The 16,305-nt window shown below is 37.9% G+C and overlaps 1 protein-coding gene across 3 annotated transcripts in view; it reads left to right on the top strand.

Annotated features, from left to right (window-relative positions):
• LOC107744795 (hypermethylated in cancer 1 protein-like) overlaps nt 1–6,609 on the top strand; it is a 12,550-nt gene extending 5,941 nt beyond the window's left edge. For all 3 annotated transcript variants that reach the window (XM_016558622.1, XM_016558621.1, XM_016558623.1), the window contains exon 2: nt 1,412–6,609. In XM_016558622.1, coding sequence (XP_016414108.1) covers nt 1,429–3,630 — 2,202 coding nt within the window. In that variant the 5' untranslated portion in view covers nt 1,412–1,428 and the 3' untranslated portion in view covers nt 3,631–6,609. The remainder of the gene's footprint in view (nt 1–1,411) is intronic.
• Nucleotides 6,610–16,305: the final 9,696 nt, after the last annotated feature.

The following is a 16,305-nucleotide window of genomic DNA, read 5'->3' on the forward strand; positions in this document are numbered from 1 at the left end:
AGAGGTGTGACATGCGACACACAACATGCGACACACACACACACACACACACACACACACACACTCTAGAAAATTCTTGAATGTCGTTTTAATGTCTCAAATTCCAATGGACGAATCTAACCAGAACAAGACCAGTCTAACTAGAAAATTACTGGCAGAAATTTCTTTAAAAATTTGAACCCCTGAAAGTCATTGAATAATTCACATCGTGTAAAACAAAGATTTTTTTGGCAACTGTGTGGTTAAGTATTATTCATGTTAGGAGCTGTGGTTGGTTTTATAGGGAAGAGTTGCATTGTTGGATTTAAGGGCTAATTAAATGGAAGCTTAAGACTACAAACTACAGTATTCATCTAAGAGGATTATTTTATACAATGAAATAAACAATGAGAGGAGGAACTGATGTTGGGATGACTATTTATTTAGCTTCTTGTTTCTCATCAGTGAAACCATCCCCTGTGGGACCCTAACTATCCGTTTTATCTCATATACAGACCATCCTCATGTAGCAGGGTTTAAATAATATTTTCTGGTAAGTTTGTAATGTTTATTATGTTTGCATGACAGGAACTGTTGCGTTCATCTTAGAATTTAAACTTGGCATTGTTAGTGGAATGTTTATTTAGTAATTTGTAGGCATTCTCTGACAAGTGATCTTTTGAAAATGGTTTAATTTGTAACTCACACTTCTATACAGCAGAGTGTCCTGTCATGAATTTGCTGCATTTTTTTTGTCCCCACTAGTTTATGCCTGCTGTTCATCACACTTGCAAAACTTTCAGTCTGACTTTGTTTAAAACTCCACACACCACCTCTGGAATTCCTTATCAGGAAGACAGCAATATGAAAACATGTTTATACTGGCATTTTTCCTCTGTCTTTTTTCTTTCATTCATTTTTTTTGTTAACTGCACTTCACTATAAGTTTTAAACATGTGGGTTTGTATCTTGATAATGACAAAACCATCACAGTCTCACTCAGTCAGCTATAGCTCACTTTTATGGAGTCCTTCTGATGCTTGTTGTATTAAAGGAAAAGCTGAATTGTTTGCCCTCAATCCCCTACATGAAAGTCTACAAAAATATCAAAGAGTAAATGAAGAACTATATTCAGGATCAAGAAAATGCACACAAGTTTAAGTGCTCCTTTTTATATCTTCAAGTGCTGCCAGTCAAGTTTTACAAGACAGTCCAACACAAACAGATGTGTCAGTAACAAGTGTTATATCTCAAAAGACAGCTATTTTAAAAAAAAGGGAATAGGCCATTTATATGGCCATTTATACCACAGTACTCAAATAAGTATGCAAAATTCAGCTGGTTTTAATAAGCTTCTAAATGTGATCATTTACATTTGTTTGCAACAACTTTCTGGCTTCTGCTTAATTGTTCCATGTCTCTTCTATTTCAGGTATTGGTCTGAAGTCGATGCTGGATGCCATGGAAGTCCAAAGTCATGCTAAGCACCTCCTCTTGCAGTTGAACACACAACGAACCAAAGGCTTCTTGTGTGATGTTATCATCGTGGTGCAGAATGCATTGTTCCGTGCTCACAAGAACATCCTGGCAGCCAGTAGCCTCTACCTTAAGTCTCTTGTTGTTCATGACAACCTCATCAATCTGGACCATGAGATGGTCAGTCCAGGTGTGTTTCGAGTCATTCTTGACTATATCTACACAGGACGCTTAAGTGAAGGTGACCCCACCTCTCCAACTGAGCCAAATATAGGAGCAGTGCTGGCGGCTGCAAGTTATCTGCAGCTACTGGATCTGGTGACTCTATGCAAGAAGAAGCTGAAGAGAAATGGGAAGTACCATTTACGTCCCAACCCTGGGTTTTTACCTTACAAGATAGACTACAGTGGCATGGGGGGAGGAAGGATTCGAATATCTACCCCTGTCATCCACTCTTGCCACCCTGGAGGAGTAGTTAGCACCCCTCGACCTACACCATTAGAGGACCTGGCCCCTCTCCCACTGGCCCCTCATGTCGGAGAACTTCATGCACCAGCTCCCACCCAGGGTCCACCACCTTACCCCCCAGCAAAGACATCCTTGACGCCCCAGTCAGGCCTGCGCCTTACTGACAGGAGCTGCTCATCCGTCTACGGCCTTGACCTGTCCAAGAAAAGTCCAAGTTCCCAGTCCCAGCTTCCTTCTGGTCACCCTCATTTGATCTCCTCACTCCACCCAGAAGAGGAGCCAGAAGGGGAGCTAGATCAAAGTACTGGCCCCCTGCTCAGTCCCAACGATGGCTCCAGAAAAATGGAGACAGCCCATCATGTGGGGTCTCTCACCCCACACCCCTTCCATCTACCCAACCATCCTCTTGCACCCCATCTTCCCCACCTGCACCGTCTTCAGGGCCAAGAACCTTACCCTTGCCCTCCCAGCCCAGAACCCATGGAGGACTCCAGAGAACAAGGCCAAGATGGGTCCAACATCTATCGGTGGGTGAAGAATGAGCCTTCCAACCCAGAGGATGAAGATGAAGAAGACGAAGAGGATGAGAATGGAGGAATCGGTGAGCAGGATAAAGAGAGACACCAGCACATGAATCACCATAAGAACAGTGAGGAAAAACTGAACATGAATGAGCGGGGCTATGACAGAGGGACCTGCGATGATGGAGAGGATGATAATGGGACCGGCAGTGAAGAGACTGGGAGCAGTGAGGGTCGTCCATCTCCCCCTGTTCCGGGTGGAAGATATCATATGCCGTACGAGCCAGAGAGTTTCGGAGATAACTTGTACGTGTGCATCCCCTGCGACAAAGGCTTCCCCAGCTCAGAGCAGCTCAATGCCCATGTGGAAACTCATACCGAGGAGGAGCTAAACAACGGGATTGAGCTGGACAACAACAGCAAACCCACCAATGCCCATGGACCTACAAGCTTGAACAGCTCTAGTGGCCTCCACAGCCCTTTCCTAGATAGCAAATCGACGCAAAACTTCCTTTCCATTGGCCTCGGGGAGATCATAAGACCATATCGCTGTTCGTCCTGTGACAAGTCTTACAAAGATCCTGCCACCCTGAGGCAACATGAGAAAACCCACTGGCTGACACGTCCATACCCCTGTAGCATCTGTGGCAAGAAGTTCACCCAGCGTGGTACCATGACGCGCCACATGCGGAGCCATTTGGGCCTTAAACCCTTTGCCTGTGATGCCTGCGGTATGCGCTTTACTCGACAGTACCGTCTGACAGAACACATGCGCATCCACTCTGGAGAGAAGCCCTATGTGTGCCAGGTGTGCGGGGGCAAATTTGCTCAGCAACGCAACCTCATTAGTCACATGAAGATGCACAGCAGTGGAACAGGTGGCGGAGGACTAACTCCTGACGGCAAGCTGAAGATAGACTTCTCAGAGGGGATTTATCCCCTGAGCAAGTACGCAGCTGAGCATCTGGGTCTGAAGCAGGAGAAAATCTCAGACCTTCTTACAGCCTCTCAGCACCTACTGGTTGACATCAAAGCCATGGAGAGCCTCTACCCGCTGTCAAAGCTGGCTGTAGAACACCTAGGCCTCACCCACAACAAGATGGACGTCCTTAACCAGCCACTGCCACCCACTTCCCAGCAGCTCTCGGCAGAGTCCCGCACCATTGACCGCTACTCTCCCAGCTAGAGGGGGGAACCACTAACTATACTTTCCAAAGAGACAACACTGTATACCATTCACAGTATTCAACTCTCACCTCATCTTCATTTGAACCAGCACCTCAAAGAGTGGAGGCCAGAAAGTGTTGGCCATAAAAATGCACACAAACTGTTTAATTCTGAACGTGCCTTTCTTTGCAGATTTTGCAGTACGTGCATTTCTTAAAATTACTTTCCTACAAGGAGGAAACTGCTTTATTTATAATCTGTTCTGACCGTTGGACACTCAGACAATGCAGTATTTATATAAAAACAACTTCTTTTTTGTTCAATCACCGAGCCAAACAACCAGTTGAAAACCAAAAAGATATTGTTTTTATTCATTTTTCTTTTCATTTTCTTTTTTTTTTTTTTTGTATGTTGGAAAAGCCAAAGAGAAAATGTCAAATGTTACAGAAGAGACTTGCAATCGTACCCTAAACCTGTGTAATAAGTATTATTGGTGTATATAGAATGAAAAAGCACATATGAACAATATTCAGGGCTTCTGTCCAGAATGGAGAGGGAAATCTGGACGAAAGAAAAAGCCAAATCTTTGGGATTTTATTACAATTGGAGGACTTTTTATAGACTATTTTTTGGAGTACTGGATTACCTGTATCTGATTTTCCAGCTGTGTGAATGGCCCAGTTTTTTCCATACTAAAGGGAGCAAATAACTGAAGATTGTGTTTGTTCCAGGACTTAGGTAAAGTGATCTAAGCTTTTCTCTGCATTGATGTAGTTATCCCCTTCAGCGTGGAATAAGAGTTCATAGAGAGTACCATTAAAATTTTTTTTTACCTTCAGGTGTATGGTCTCGAGCTATTTAGTGTCTTTGTTCCCTTTCCTTTCCTCCAATGCCAAGTGCCTTTAGCTTATTGAAAAAGTAGCAAGTAAGTTACTGCCCTGTGATCTCACAACTGGAATATCTTTGTGCATATTCCGATCATGATATAACAATCCATGTCCACGTGTTTCGGTCCATCTGGTGCGACAGACTAGGCATGGGTGGTGCCTTTGAAAATGCAGTAATATTTACAGCAGAGTCAATATGCTTCAGCTGCATTGCAGTCGACCCCTTTGAACGATTCTCTGAATGACTAGATGTATAACAGTTCCAGCGAAGGCACTTCAAGACCTTTCCTCATGTGAAATGTTTGAGAGGGCCTCCTCACCCCTATTACAGTGCAGTTAATTTCAGGCTAATGTGACGGCTTTAACCCCATGGTGCCTCGCGCACACACGTAAAGCCGCTAATGTGACAACCATCTGAACATGAGGAGCAGGGCTCTCTCTCTCTGATACTGTGAGCACAGATAGCAGCAGCTGGTCCACTCAGGGTAAGCCCTGTGAAATCTCCAATTTTCAAAGACTATCCCCACTTGTCTGTCCCACTGATGTTAGATTTTATGCCAGTTGACCAGGCCCTGTGATCTGAACGTACACCCTAATCCCCCAGCTACCCCTCTAATGTACCATAAGCTGCACTTACAACATAAAACACAGTAGCCTGTTAGGGTTGCTTCATTTTATGTAGTACAATTCATCTGCTTTGCCTCTAAATAAATTGTTTTACAGTAAATGTAAATGCTTTAATGAGATACGGCACCCCGCTGTTTTTATTCCAAAGACCATGCTGACATATTGTCTTTTCCTCTGCCAGACCTGAAGTGAAACAATTTTCGTTAACCACTAGTTACAATTACAACCTCAGTTGGTGAATGTGAAAACTTAAACCACGAATGCACTGTGAAAGAACTAGTGAATCTTAAAGCTGAACATGTAATTTGGGACAGCTTTCCTGGGCTTTACTCTGTTGCATGTCAACTATTCAAAGTCTTTCTTTTCTGTTTTCTTTTGTATTTTTTGGTCAAATTGAACTCACTTAATGAAAGCAAAAAGACATTGGTGCTTACCTCAGGACTGAGCCTATCATAATGTGGGTTACACAATGCTTTAGCAATAGTTTAATACAAAAACATACAATTGCTCTCTGTGTATTGTACATTAAAATTCAAGCACACTTTCTGAAGGGATCTTATCGTTTTTAAACCTGTGGTTATTTCACAATGCTAAAAATGTCTTTTTTTCCCCCCTGAAATGATTATTTGATTTTTTTTTTGTGTGATTAGCCTATGCAACTGTCTGCTATTTTTACATTACAGAAAATACTGTAGTTACACAATGAAATGGGAAATGACTAATGAAAGGCAAATTTGTAAATTAAAAATGATTTCTTGATAAAAATCAGCATGTTTTCTCTGTACACTTGAAGGTACTTGAAATTATACAGCATAGTTTGAAACTCACACATGCATTAAAAGAAATGCCAGACAGCAAGTCCAATTACTGTTAACGTTATGCTGTATAAGAAATGTTGTGTGTTTATCAATAATTTGCCGCAATGATAAACACTTGGCCGAGTTGGTAAGGAGGAAAGCATAGTTTCTGAAGTTGATTGACCCATTTGTTCTGGGCGGGCCTGCAGAAACTTTAGCTGACCTTTTTGCCGAGAGGCAGGATTAGACTCCCAGTGAGGTTTTGTATACATGTACTATTAAACCACGCGCATGAAACCAGCTTGTTTGGGGCGAGACAGATGCTGAAATTTCCCAACACTCTTAAGTGGACAGCCGAGATCCAGAAATTCCTCTCAACTTAATTTTGCAAAACACATGAAAACAGTCTGGGCACAGCGGTTTGTTTGTATCCAAACGAAACCCAGAGTGTAAACGGAATACAAATCTTCTGACTCTAGGCATAGAACAATATTACAGCTATCATAACAGTTAAAACTTTGACCGCAGACATATTAATACGGGCTGAGGAGATGTGACAGCCCGTTTGAAGTGGATTTCAGTGGTGGGAAAATAAATCTCACACTCCCGTTCTCCACCATTCATTAGCTCGCTCTCATCGAAAATCTATCGTTCTCTCTTTCCTGCTCTCCGACAGACAAAACAAGATAATTTTTTTCCCCCACTTTGGTTCCAAAAGCATAGAGAAAAGAAAACGAAATATTAAGTGGCTCTGCATTCAGTACTGCTCTGGGAACGTAGAGGTGTGCGAGTCAGCGTCAGGGGCCAGGTGAGATGTTTGGTTGTGTTTTTGTACGCTTTAGCTATCTGAAACACAGTGCTTCTGTTAATGGAGCGGTTACAAAGGAGTAAAGTTGAGCTGGGGAAGTGAACTTTTGACAGTGGTGGGAAAATAAATCTCACACTCCCGTTCTCCACCATTCATTAGCTCGCTCTCATCGAAAATCTATCGTTCTCTCTTTCCTGCTCTCCGACAGACAAAACAAGATAATTTTTCCCCCCACTTTGGTTCCAAAAGCATAGAGAAAAGAAAACGAAATATTAAGTGGCTCTGCATTCAGTACTGCTCTGGGAACGTAGAGGTGTGCGAGTCAGCGTCAGGGGCCAGGTGAGATGTTTGGTTGTGTTTTTGTACGCTTTAGCTATCTGAAACACAGTGCTTCTGTTAATGGAGCGGTTACAAAGGAGTAAAGTTGAGCTGGGGAAGTGAACTTTTGACTCTGTAGTAGCAGTGAGCAGGATGTTTGGTGTGGTTCTGCTCAAAAGCAGATAGGCAGATGATGATAGAGAGGGACAGAGAAAGCAACTGAGGGTGAGAGAGAACAGAGCAGGTTTGTCGGGTGGACTGCAGCCATTGTCTATCTATGGAAAAGTAGACTGGAAACCTCCATCAATGATTTGTGCTCCTCAAAGATGTTTCTTAAAGGAATATTCTGGGTTCAATAAAAAATTTGGCTCAATCTACAGTACAATACTTATTGACAATGTTTATTACTAGTTTTTAACTTGTCAAAATAAATAAATGGGGAAGTAAATGGGGCAAATCTGTAAATGTTAAAATTACTCGCTGTTTCCAAAGTATAGCCACAAGATGTAAACAATATGTGTGTTAAGATGATTTTAATGGGAAAAATCACTTACCTTGTCTGTATGAAGCTATATTTTAACTTTGTGGTTATTTTACAACTTTGTGTTGCTTAACAAAATGACTTAAAAAGCTTCACAACTCAAATAATACACAAGTTTTAACAAAAAATTATTATTATTTTTTTTACATTTTATTTGTAAATAAAACATATTGGAGTATGTTTTACAAGAGATTTTTGAAAAAAAATTTCACTTTTAATTCAACGAGTTACTTGCCATTTCTTTGTAATTATTTGTGAAATTTACTAGCAATTCACCAACAATTTTCTTTGTGTAAGTGCTTTTAAGAAATTATAAGTTTCACATTGCTGATTTTAAAAAAGGATAATTGCTGATATTTACTGCAAGGGCCTCACCATAACTTTGATTTTTGCTTTTTTATTTATTGGTATTTCTGGAAGGAGGAGGAGGAAAAAAAAAACAAAAAAAAAATATACTTATATCCTTAACCCTACATTTATTTTTAATTGACAAATGCTGTCAGTTAAGCTTAACATATATTGACATGAACCCAGAATGACCTTTTAATAATCTTCCCTACCTTTCTTTAAAATTGGATGGAGGTGGTTTTTGGCATCTCAGAGTCATTAACCCACTGGTCACCATGCTTGACCTCATCACAGGCCCTGCGAAGAGAAACAAAACTTGAGATATGGAGAAAAAAATGTAGAACAATATACTCTGAGTCTGACCATGCTTCATAAATGTGCCCAAGGGAAATATTCCTCTCAGTTTCAGCAAACCCCACTAAGTCAGAGCTGAAACCGAAAGCTATAGAAGGGACCAATATACTCTTAGAACATTTAAATAGCGTAATCTAACGTCAATCAATCAGAAACAGAATGAAGAATTTCTGTTGTGGGTTCATGAGAGGTCTGATTAAATTCAGGAAGGACGTTGGTAGCATAAATGTCAGTTCTGCATATCCTCTCTCAGAGATAATCTCGACAGGTTCTTAGAAATGCTTATCGATAAACTAGCTGCACTCACTTCCTTCGTACAGCTGGAGCTCTGTACATTTGGCAACTTTTACCCTAATTGTTCTCATCCAGATTTAACAGAAATTGTTGATCTTGACTCATTTTCAGCAATCTGCAATGAGTCAGGGCATGTGGAATCTTCCATGATTGTGGGATGTCTTGACCCACAATGCACCTGTCCATCTGTCTGTTGCATTGTTTTATAGGGAGTGAGGGCGTTTTGACATGATTTCACATTCATCTGTTTCACATCGCCATTTTTGTGGCTTGATGTTTGAATCATGACTTCAGTCCTTTCTCAGTGGTCTTCTCATTCGTGCCACTCCTTCTTCCCACTCAATCTCCTCCCTTCATTCACTGCACTCTTTCCCAATCTCAGCTCTTATAGCCTGACCCACAATGCTGAGCTCTTGCCCACACCTCTGATGAAGTGGCGCCCAGCTGTTTTCATCCTGAAGAAGACAGTTGTCTAAATGTTTATGTGAATACTACTTTCTTTTTCTTCACGCCCCAATCGAGTTCCCGAGTGAGCCTAAAAGCATGTGTTCATATCCTCCATGGAGTAACATGGGCTATATAAACCGTATACAGTGGCTATTGGCTCTGACTAAATAACTATAAATATATACCAAAGACACAGATAAAAGAGGAACTTTGTGATTAAGGAAAGTTGACCTTATAAAAGGGAAATGAACACTCATACCGGACTTGCCAGTAAGGCCAACATGTTTAGGATTGCACAATTTCAGCTTGGTCCCATGGATATTCATGCCTCCCACTGAATCTGAGAGAGTGGGAATCTCAATACGACACATAAAAAAAAAGAAAAAAGAAAGAAAGATTCTGTAATTATATTAATAGTTCAATTTAGAACCATATACTGTATGGGTCAATGACATGATCTGATGATTGTCTGGATCTATTAAAGTTATCAAAAAAATACATTAGAAAGGTATTCTTATACAGACAGTGACCTCAGTGCTGTTTTTTATCCTTTTGAATTCTGTTCTTAATTCATTTGAGTGAAAAAAAAAAGTGTAATTATTTTTATGAACTAAAGTCCAACATTTTGGCATATCTATCTGGAGACTGTATACAATATACAATAATAATAATTATATTATTGTACAATAATTATACAATAATAAGGGGTTCTGTAAAAAAAGATATTATTATTATTATTAATTAATAACAATAACAATGCAATAATTTTCAGTTTTTTATAGCACCTTTAAAATGTTTTTTTCTTCAAAATGTGCTTTGCTACAAATGCTAGAAAATAAATCAAAATGTAAACAAATTCAATGATAAGAACATGAATAAGATCAGAATAGGAAATCACACACACACACACACACAAATTATAAATGAATATGGGTTTTATTTTGTTATGCATATTCAAGTAGAAGCTAACCTTAAAAGGTTTTAAGGCAATTTAAAAAAGTGCGTTCAAATGTATTTAAGGTGTATGGAAAATATTTGATTACTTTTTACTTGATAGATACACCTTTAGAATTTTAGATTTGTAAAATCTTGTTTTCATAATCTCAGACATGATTATTTGTCATTGACCCATGCACTTTAAGAACTTATTTTGGCTGAAATGGTTCTTTATGTTGGTTCTTACACAGAATGCAGGAATAACCTTTATGACATGTCATTTTCTATGCCAGCTTATCATCCTGTGGGACTGATTTTACAAACAACTCTGTCTTCGCAATGGATCACTAAACACAGCAAGCAGAGAAACATATCTGAGAGCGTAAAGTTTAAGTTGTTTTCTCGGCGTGGCATTGGCGCTGGATCACATTTCTAATGCGACGCTTGTTATGCCCTAGCTATCAGTATTCTTTCACCAGGCCCTAAAATTATCACCTCATCTCAGTGTGACAGGAACAGGCTGTCTTTGTGCTGGCAGTGAGGTTCGGCAGCTACCAGCGTCTCCTTCTGCATGTTTAGATTGGAGCGCAGCTGAAACTCTGGAAGCAGAAACCCGAATCAGTGAAAGTCCAGGCCACAGTCTTGAGCTCTGTATGTATTTATCATCCTCGAGAAGATATGCTTAAAAATTCTGTAGAGCCCAACCAAACATGTAAACAATAAAACGTCTGCCTGATAGGACCGTGCCGCTGTAATCATGCATGACCACACACGCTTGCAGCTGGATGGCAGACAGCCCTGTCACTGCTCTCTGTTCCAGATTAGGTCAGATTTAATTAGGCTGCCCTGCTCCTTTTGGAGTGTCGCTTTGAGTTTTAAAAGCCATTACTAAAACACAGCCAGTGTTACTGACGAGATGGAGCAAGAAAGAGACCATCCAGAACATCTCTGAGATCTACACACGTACAGAGGCTTGTTACTCTTACGCTGCAGTATGTAGTATGATGATGAGGACTAAAAAAGTGGGGTGAGGTCGTGGTAAAGAGCATAAAAAAGGGCCAGTACATAATCAGACACCAACCAAACACTTAAAACAATTGTAGGTATTTAGAAGTACAAAAAATATAAATAAATAAAAAGAAAAAACAGTGAAAAAGAGGAAAAGACTCAACTCAACTCAACCACCCAGCTCACTGTGAATGTTCCCATTACTCTCCAGCCAAGTAATACACCAGCAGGTCTGTTTTGATATCACTGATCACCATTACTTCTTGTTCTGAACTTGTTTCAAATATAACACAATTTAATATGCCACTTTCAAGTGCTTTCTTGCAAGATTTACGTGACCAAAAAAAAAATAAAAAAATAAAAACACATTTGAGCAGTATTTTTTTTTTTATTGCGTTGTCGACAGTTTTACTTTGTCCTTTTTTTCTTTTATTTTTTTTTCTTTAAACAAAATGCTTTTACTGAAATGAATGTATTTATTGCATGTCAAATGTTTTATAAGATTTTTGTATAAAATTCATTTGTGGGATATTAAAATGGTGTTCTTTAATTTTAAAATGGTAATGAATGACTTTGATTAGGCTTTTGCTTTAAAAGCCATTGTGAAAATGTCATTTTTTCATTTAATATCTGAATCAACTTGGCAATAAAATAACTTTCACTGAAAGTTCATTGAATGTTTTTTTTATGATCTATCTATCTATCTATCTATCTATCTGTCTGTCTGTCTGTCTGTCTGTCTGTCTGTCTGTAACCTTATGTAGTTAAAATTTGTTATATGGATTTCTTTGAATTTCAATTCATTTTAAATGTAGTTTCTATGCAAAATATTAGTTCAAATATAATTTATTATAATAATACAGACATATATATATATATATGGTGTATTTCTAATTATTTAATAATATAATTTACATTATTAACAAAAACTGCATTATTTCTGTTAATGGTGATTTGGCTCATCAGGCTGTGTTTGTATTGGTGGTGAATGGCTTGAGTTGAACGTGAAGACGGGTCAGATACTCCCATCTGGACTTGAGTGCAGCTAACCAGCTGAGTTCAGTTCAGAAGAAAGACGAGAGAAATTTTGAATGAATCTCATAACTTACAAAAGATCTACATTCTTCATATCAATTACTTTGTCAGCTGGAGTTAATGCAGAACCCCTCCCAGAACACATCTGAAAACACCTTGAAACCAACAACTGCTTAATCATACAGACAAACACTTGATCATCTCTCGATTAACATTTTGACAGCGCTGGAGAAAATATTTCCTGGAAATATCAGCAACGCAATCACATCCAGGACTCTGCCATGTGTGGCTTATTGAGATGCGGGGGGAAAAAATAACTCAGTCCAATTTTTAGATCTGTAATGAAGTCACAAAAAGTTTATAAAAACAAGTAGGGCAGACAGGAGGAGAGGTTCCAGGAGTTTCTGTAACTCTACAGAACTGCGAACTGAGACTCCATCTGTTACAGGTCTGCAGCCAAGACCCTGAACTTTAAGGGCTTCAACGTGTTAAGGCAAATTACAATGAGCTCTGATTTTTACTCTTTACACTGATTAATTCAATCTGCATATTTAAGAGAGCTCGTCACCTTTGAAACAGGCTGATATCATTTACACGACTGGCAAAATGTTGACACGTACATTTACATTAAACACAGATGTGTTTCTGATTTAAAACAGCAGTTTTGATAACCCTTGTGTACCACAACGTGATGCTGTCATATGAGAGGAACGGATATCACTTCCCACGTCTTCCCGAATTCTCTTCAGCTCTTTATTAGGGCTGTTAATTTTTAACATTAAATTAGTGAGTAATTGTTGAAATGCAACATTAATTTAATTTAATTCAGTTATTTAATTTAATATATTCAATTATAAAAATCCAACAAACAATATATTGACTTCTAAGGCCATTTTTATATATATTTTTATTTAATGTCTTTATGAAAGAAAACTATCATGATTTTATAAATGTAGAATTTAATTTAATTTAATTTAATTTTAGAAACCCAACAAATAATATATTGACTAATATTACAATATTACTTTTTCTACTTCTAAGGCTACTTATTTTTTATCTAATGTCTTTATGAAATAAAATGATCATCATTTGGAAATGTTTGAATAATCACCAGAGCATAGTCAGGGCATACATATATATTTCATTATATTACATATAGAAATTATATTATAAAAAAATCTATCTGTATCTAATATAATTTATGTGGATATAATTTTATAATATAATTGTTATTACACACATGTATAATAAAAATAAAATAAAATAAAATGTTTTAATAATTTTAAATTACAAATATTTGCTGATATATTTATTATATATTTAATTACTTATATATATTCATTAAATTTTTCTAATTAATTCATTTAAAAAATATGTGCAATTTTTATTTTACTTTATTTATTTTTTAAGAGGATCTCGCTGGTGATTGCATTCTGTTTCCCCACATTCTTTTCTCATTTTTAAAAAGCATAATGTTTTTCTTTGAGTGAGTGAGTGGCACTGATGAAATGCTCATAGTGCCACTCTGAAGGGCTGTGGATCAGAGTGCCCAGGCTGGATTCTCTGGCATAATGCCCTTGCCTCCTGTCACTGGGTGTCATTGCAGCTCAAATGCCAGCGGTCTGAAGTATCTGGTGTCATGTAATGAGTGGTGCCCCGTGCCCATGTTAGATAATGTCATAGGGCACAGTTCTGCCATGTTTGCATCACATACACAGTCTGAAATTAGCAGTGCATCAACACACAGTAAACAAACCCCGACAGCATATTAACATGTCTGTAAAAAAGAAAATCACATGAACTTTATATTCATACTGTCAACAATTAAAAAAAAAAATATTTGTGTCTATTTTCTTGTTAGATCATTTTTCAGGACGACATAAAGAAACACATCTGCAATTTTCGTGTTCTCTTAGTCTACTGGAGAAACTGTCCAGTATGGCGTTTGAGGGTAAAGGGCGTATTGTGCTGATGGAATCATCTCACAGCAAGAACCTGGGCTGAATAAACTCTGCCTACACAGCATGCTCCACAAAACAGCTCAAAGATGCTGGCAGACAGAGACAGGGTGTGTACATTGCACTTTCCACAAACATGCTCTCAAACTCTCCTTCAGAAAATTTGGACTGTCAACTTGGGCTCTATTATTTTACATGCTATTGTTACATGATATTATATTATTAGATTTTTTTTTGCAACCATGCTCCAGTAAATATTAAATAAACATTGAGATTAAAAAAGATTAAAATAAAATAAAGATAGTTTGTAGCTACTGATAAACCTTATTTGGCATAAAGAAAACCGTTTGATAATGATTTATTTTCTGAACTTAACAGGATTGGGTAACAGGATTGAATGGTTGACATATCACATCAATACACATCAATATACAAATGCAAAATGAGAAAAATCTCAGGCAAACTTTACATGCATTGTTTCAGCTCCAAGTTCCCTGGCTCCTCTGCCCAATTCTCTTTTTCTCTCTCTTTAAGTTTTCACAGTGTGCTTTTCCTCCCCGTGAGCTGGAAAATTCAGCTCTCCGTGTTTTCATTTGAAGAAAACCTCACACTCTCTGATTGTAATGTATTAGCAGTGCTTCTTACAGCAGACTCTCTCTTAGCCAAGCTGTCATGCACACAGCAGCCTATGCCATGATGAAGAGGAAGACAAGAGGGAGTTGAGGATGAAAAGAATGAGTTGGTAACTGAGACAAGAGGAGTTGAGTGTGGTAATGAAAAGGATGCACTATGGTTGCAAGAATGGTTTGCTTATGTTGCATCACGGTGTGCACTACCACAATTGTGCATGTCACCACAATAACTAACTTACAGCAGTGGTTGATTACATAAGTTGCATACCAGCTGTAGAGGGAAATGTTATTGTATAGTATTATAGTACACTGAAAAAAATGTTGATATAGAAACAATTTTTACTCAGAAATTGATAGTAAATTTCACAATTTGCAAAGAAACCGCAAGTTACACATTAAATTAAACATAAAATTTTGAATTAGAAAGAATGAAATAGTATTTCCTTTATTGTATTCCTTTTTTTTATACAGCATTCAACATGCTTCAACAAACAATCCCAGTGAACTGGGAACATTCTCAGAAATTTGGCTAAAGTTATAGCAACATTATCTGACTAACATTAATAGAAAGTTTGTTCAATGTTATCTGGTCTTAAATGTCCTCAAAATGTTAGCACAACAACATTACTTATTCATCATTCATGCATCTTTTTTCCCTAAATGTTTTAGTTGGAAGTTTGTCTTTTATATTTTTTAAATGTTGCTACTACTACATTACTTCAGAAATGTCAGAGAACATTTAACAGTAACATTCCCATAGAATAACCAAATGAAATATTCCCGTTTTTCAAACATTTAAAAATGTGGACATTTTGAGCGTTAAGAGAACATTCAAAATTAATGTTTTCATAACTTAATGGAAATGTTGGCTGGGATAATGTCTGTTTGTGCTAGCGAGTGAAAATATTTTGCATCTGATGCGATAAATAAGGTAAAAGCTAACAAAATGGTTTAGGTGTATTGAAATGTATTTATTCATTAATGTGTGTTTTTTATATTTATGACACGAGCGCAGCAGTCAAACATGTCCGTCTAATGGTACTTTAAAGCAAAACAATGGAAAAGCAGCAAATGCAAGCATAAACAAACGTGTTCTGTGTTAACGACTCCATATATTGTTTTTTGACTACCTAAAGCTGTTGGCTTGGTTGTGAAGTCATTTCTGACATCTTTAGCCGTCATGCAAATCAGAGGGATTCCCGTTATATAGAACATTCTGTAGAGGTTGCCACATACCATATAAAATTATGCATGCAACTTTTATGACCTAATGCAAATTTAGAGAGTGCACTGAATATTTGAATTCTCACAACGTAGGACTATTTTGAACACTTATATACACCAGGTAAAAAAGGGACTATAAAATGGTGACAAGTTCAAAGAAATATTGACTTAAATGCTTATACATTTACATAGATTTGAACCTGAAATCTTGATGTTAATATAAAACATCAATGGGCATGTTTTGCATAAACTACTCAAACACACATAAGGTGTAAAAAAAAATTAATTCTAACAGGTTTGTAGCTGCACAGTAAACACCTACATGTGCCACACAAAGCAACGTGTGCAATCAATGTTTTTTTTTTTTTTTTAAAGAGTAAAGGGTGGGAGTGTGAATGTGTGAGGGTGTAAACTTTCAGTGCCACTTCCTGTCTTATGACTGACACACATCTGTGGGTACCTACCCATACAGAACCACCC

Source organism: Sinocyclocheilus rhinocerous, unplaced genomic scaffold, assembly GCF_001515625.1.
Source record: "Sinocyclocheilus rhinocerous isolate Xijiao unplaced genomic scaffold, SAMN03320098_v1.1 scaffold738, whole genome shotgun sequence".
Classification (NCBI taxonomy): Eukaryota; Metazoa; Chordata; class Actinopteri; order Cypriniformes; family Cyprinidae; genus Sinocyclocheilus; species Sinocyclocheilus rhinocerous.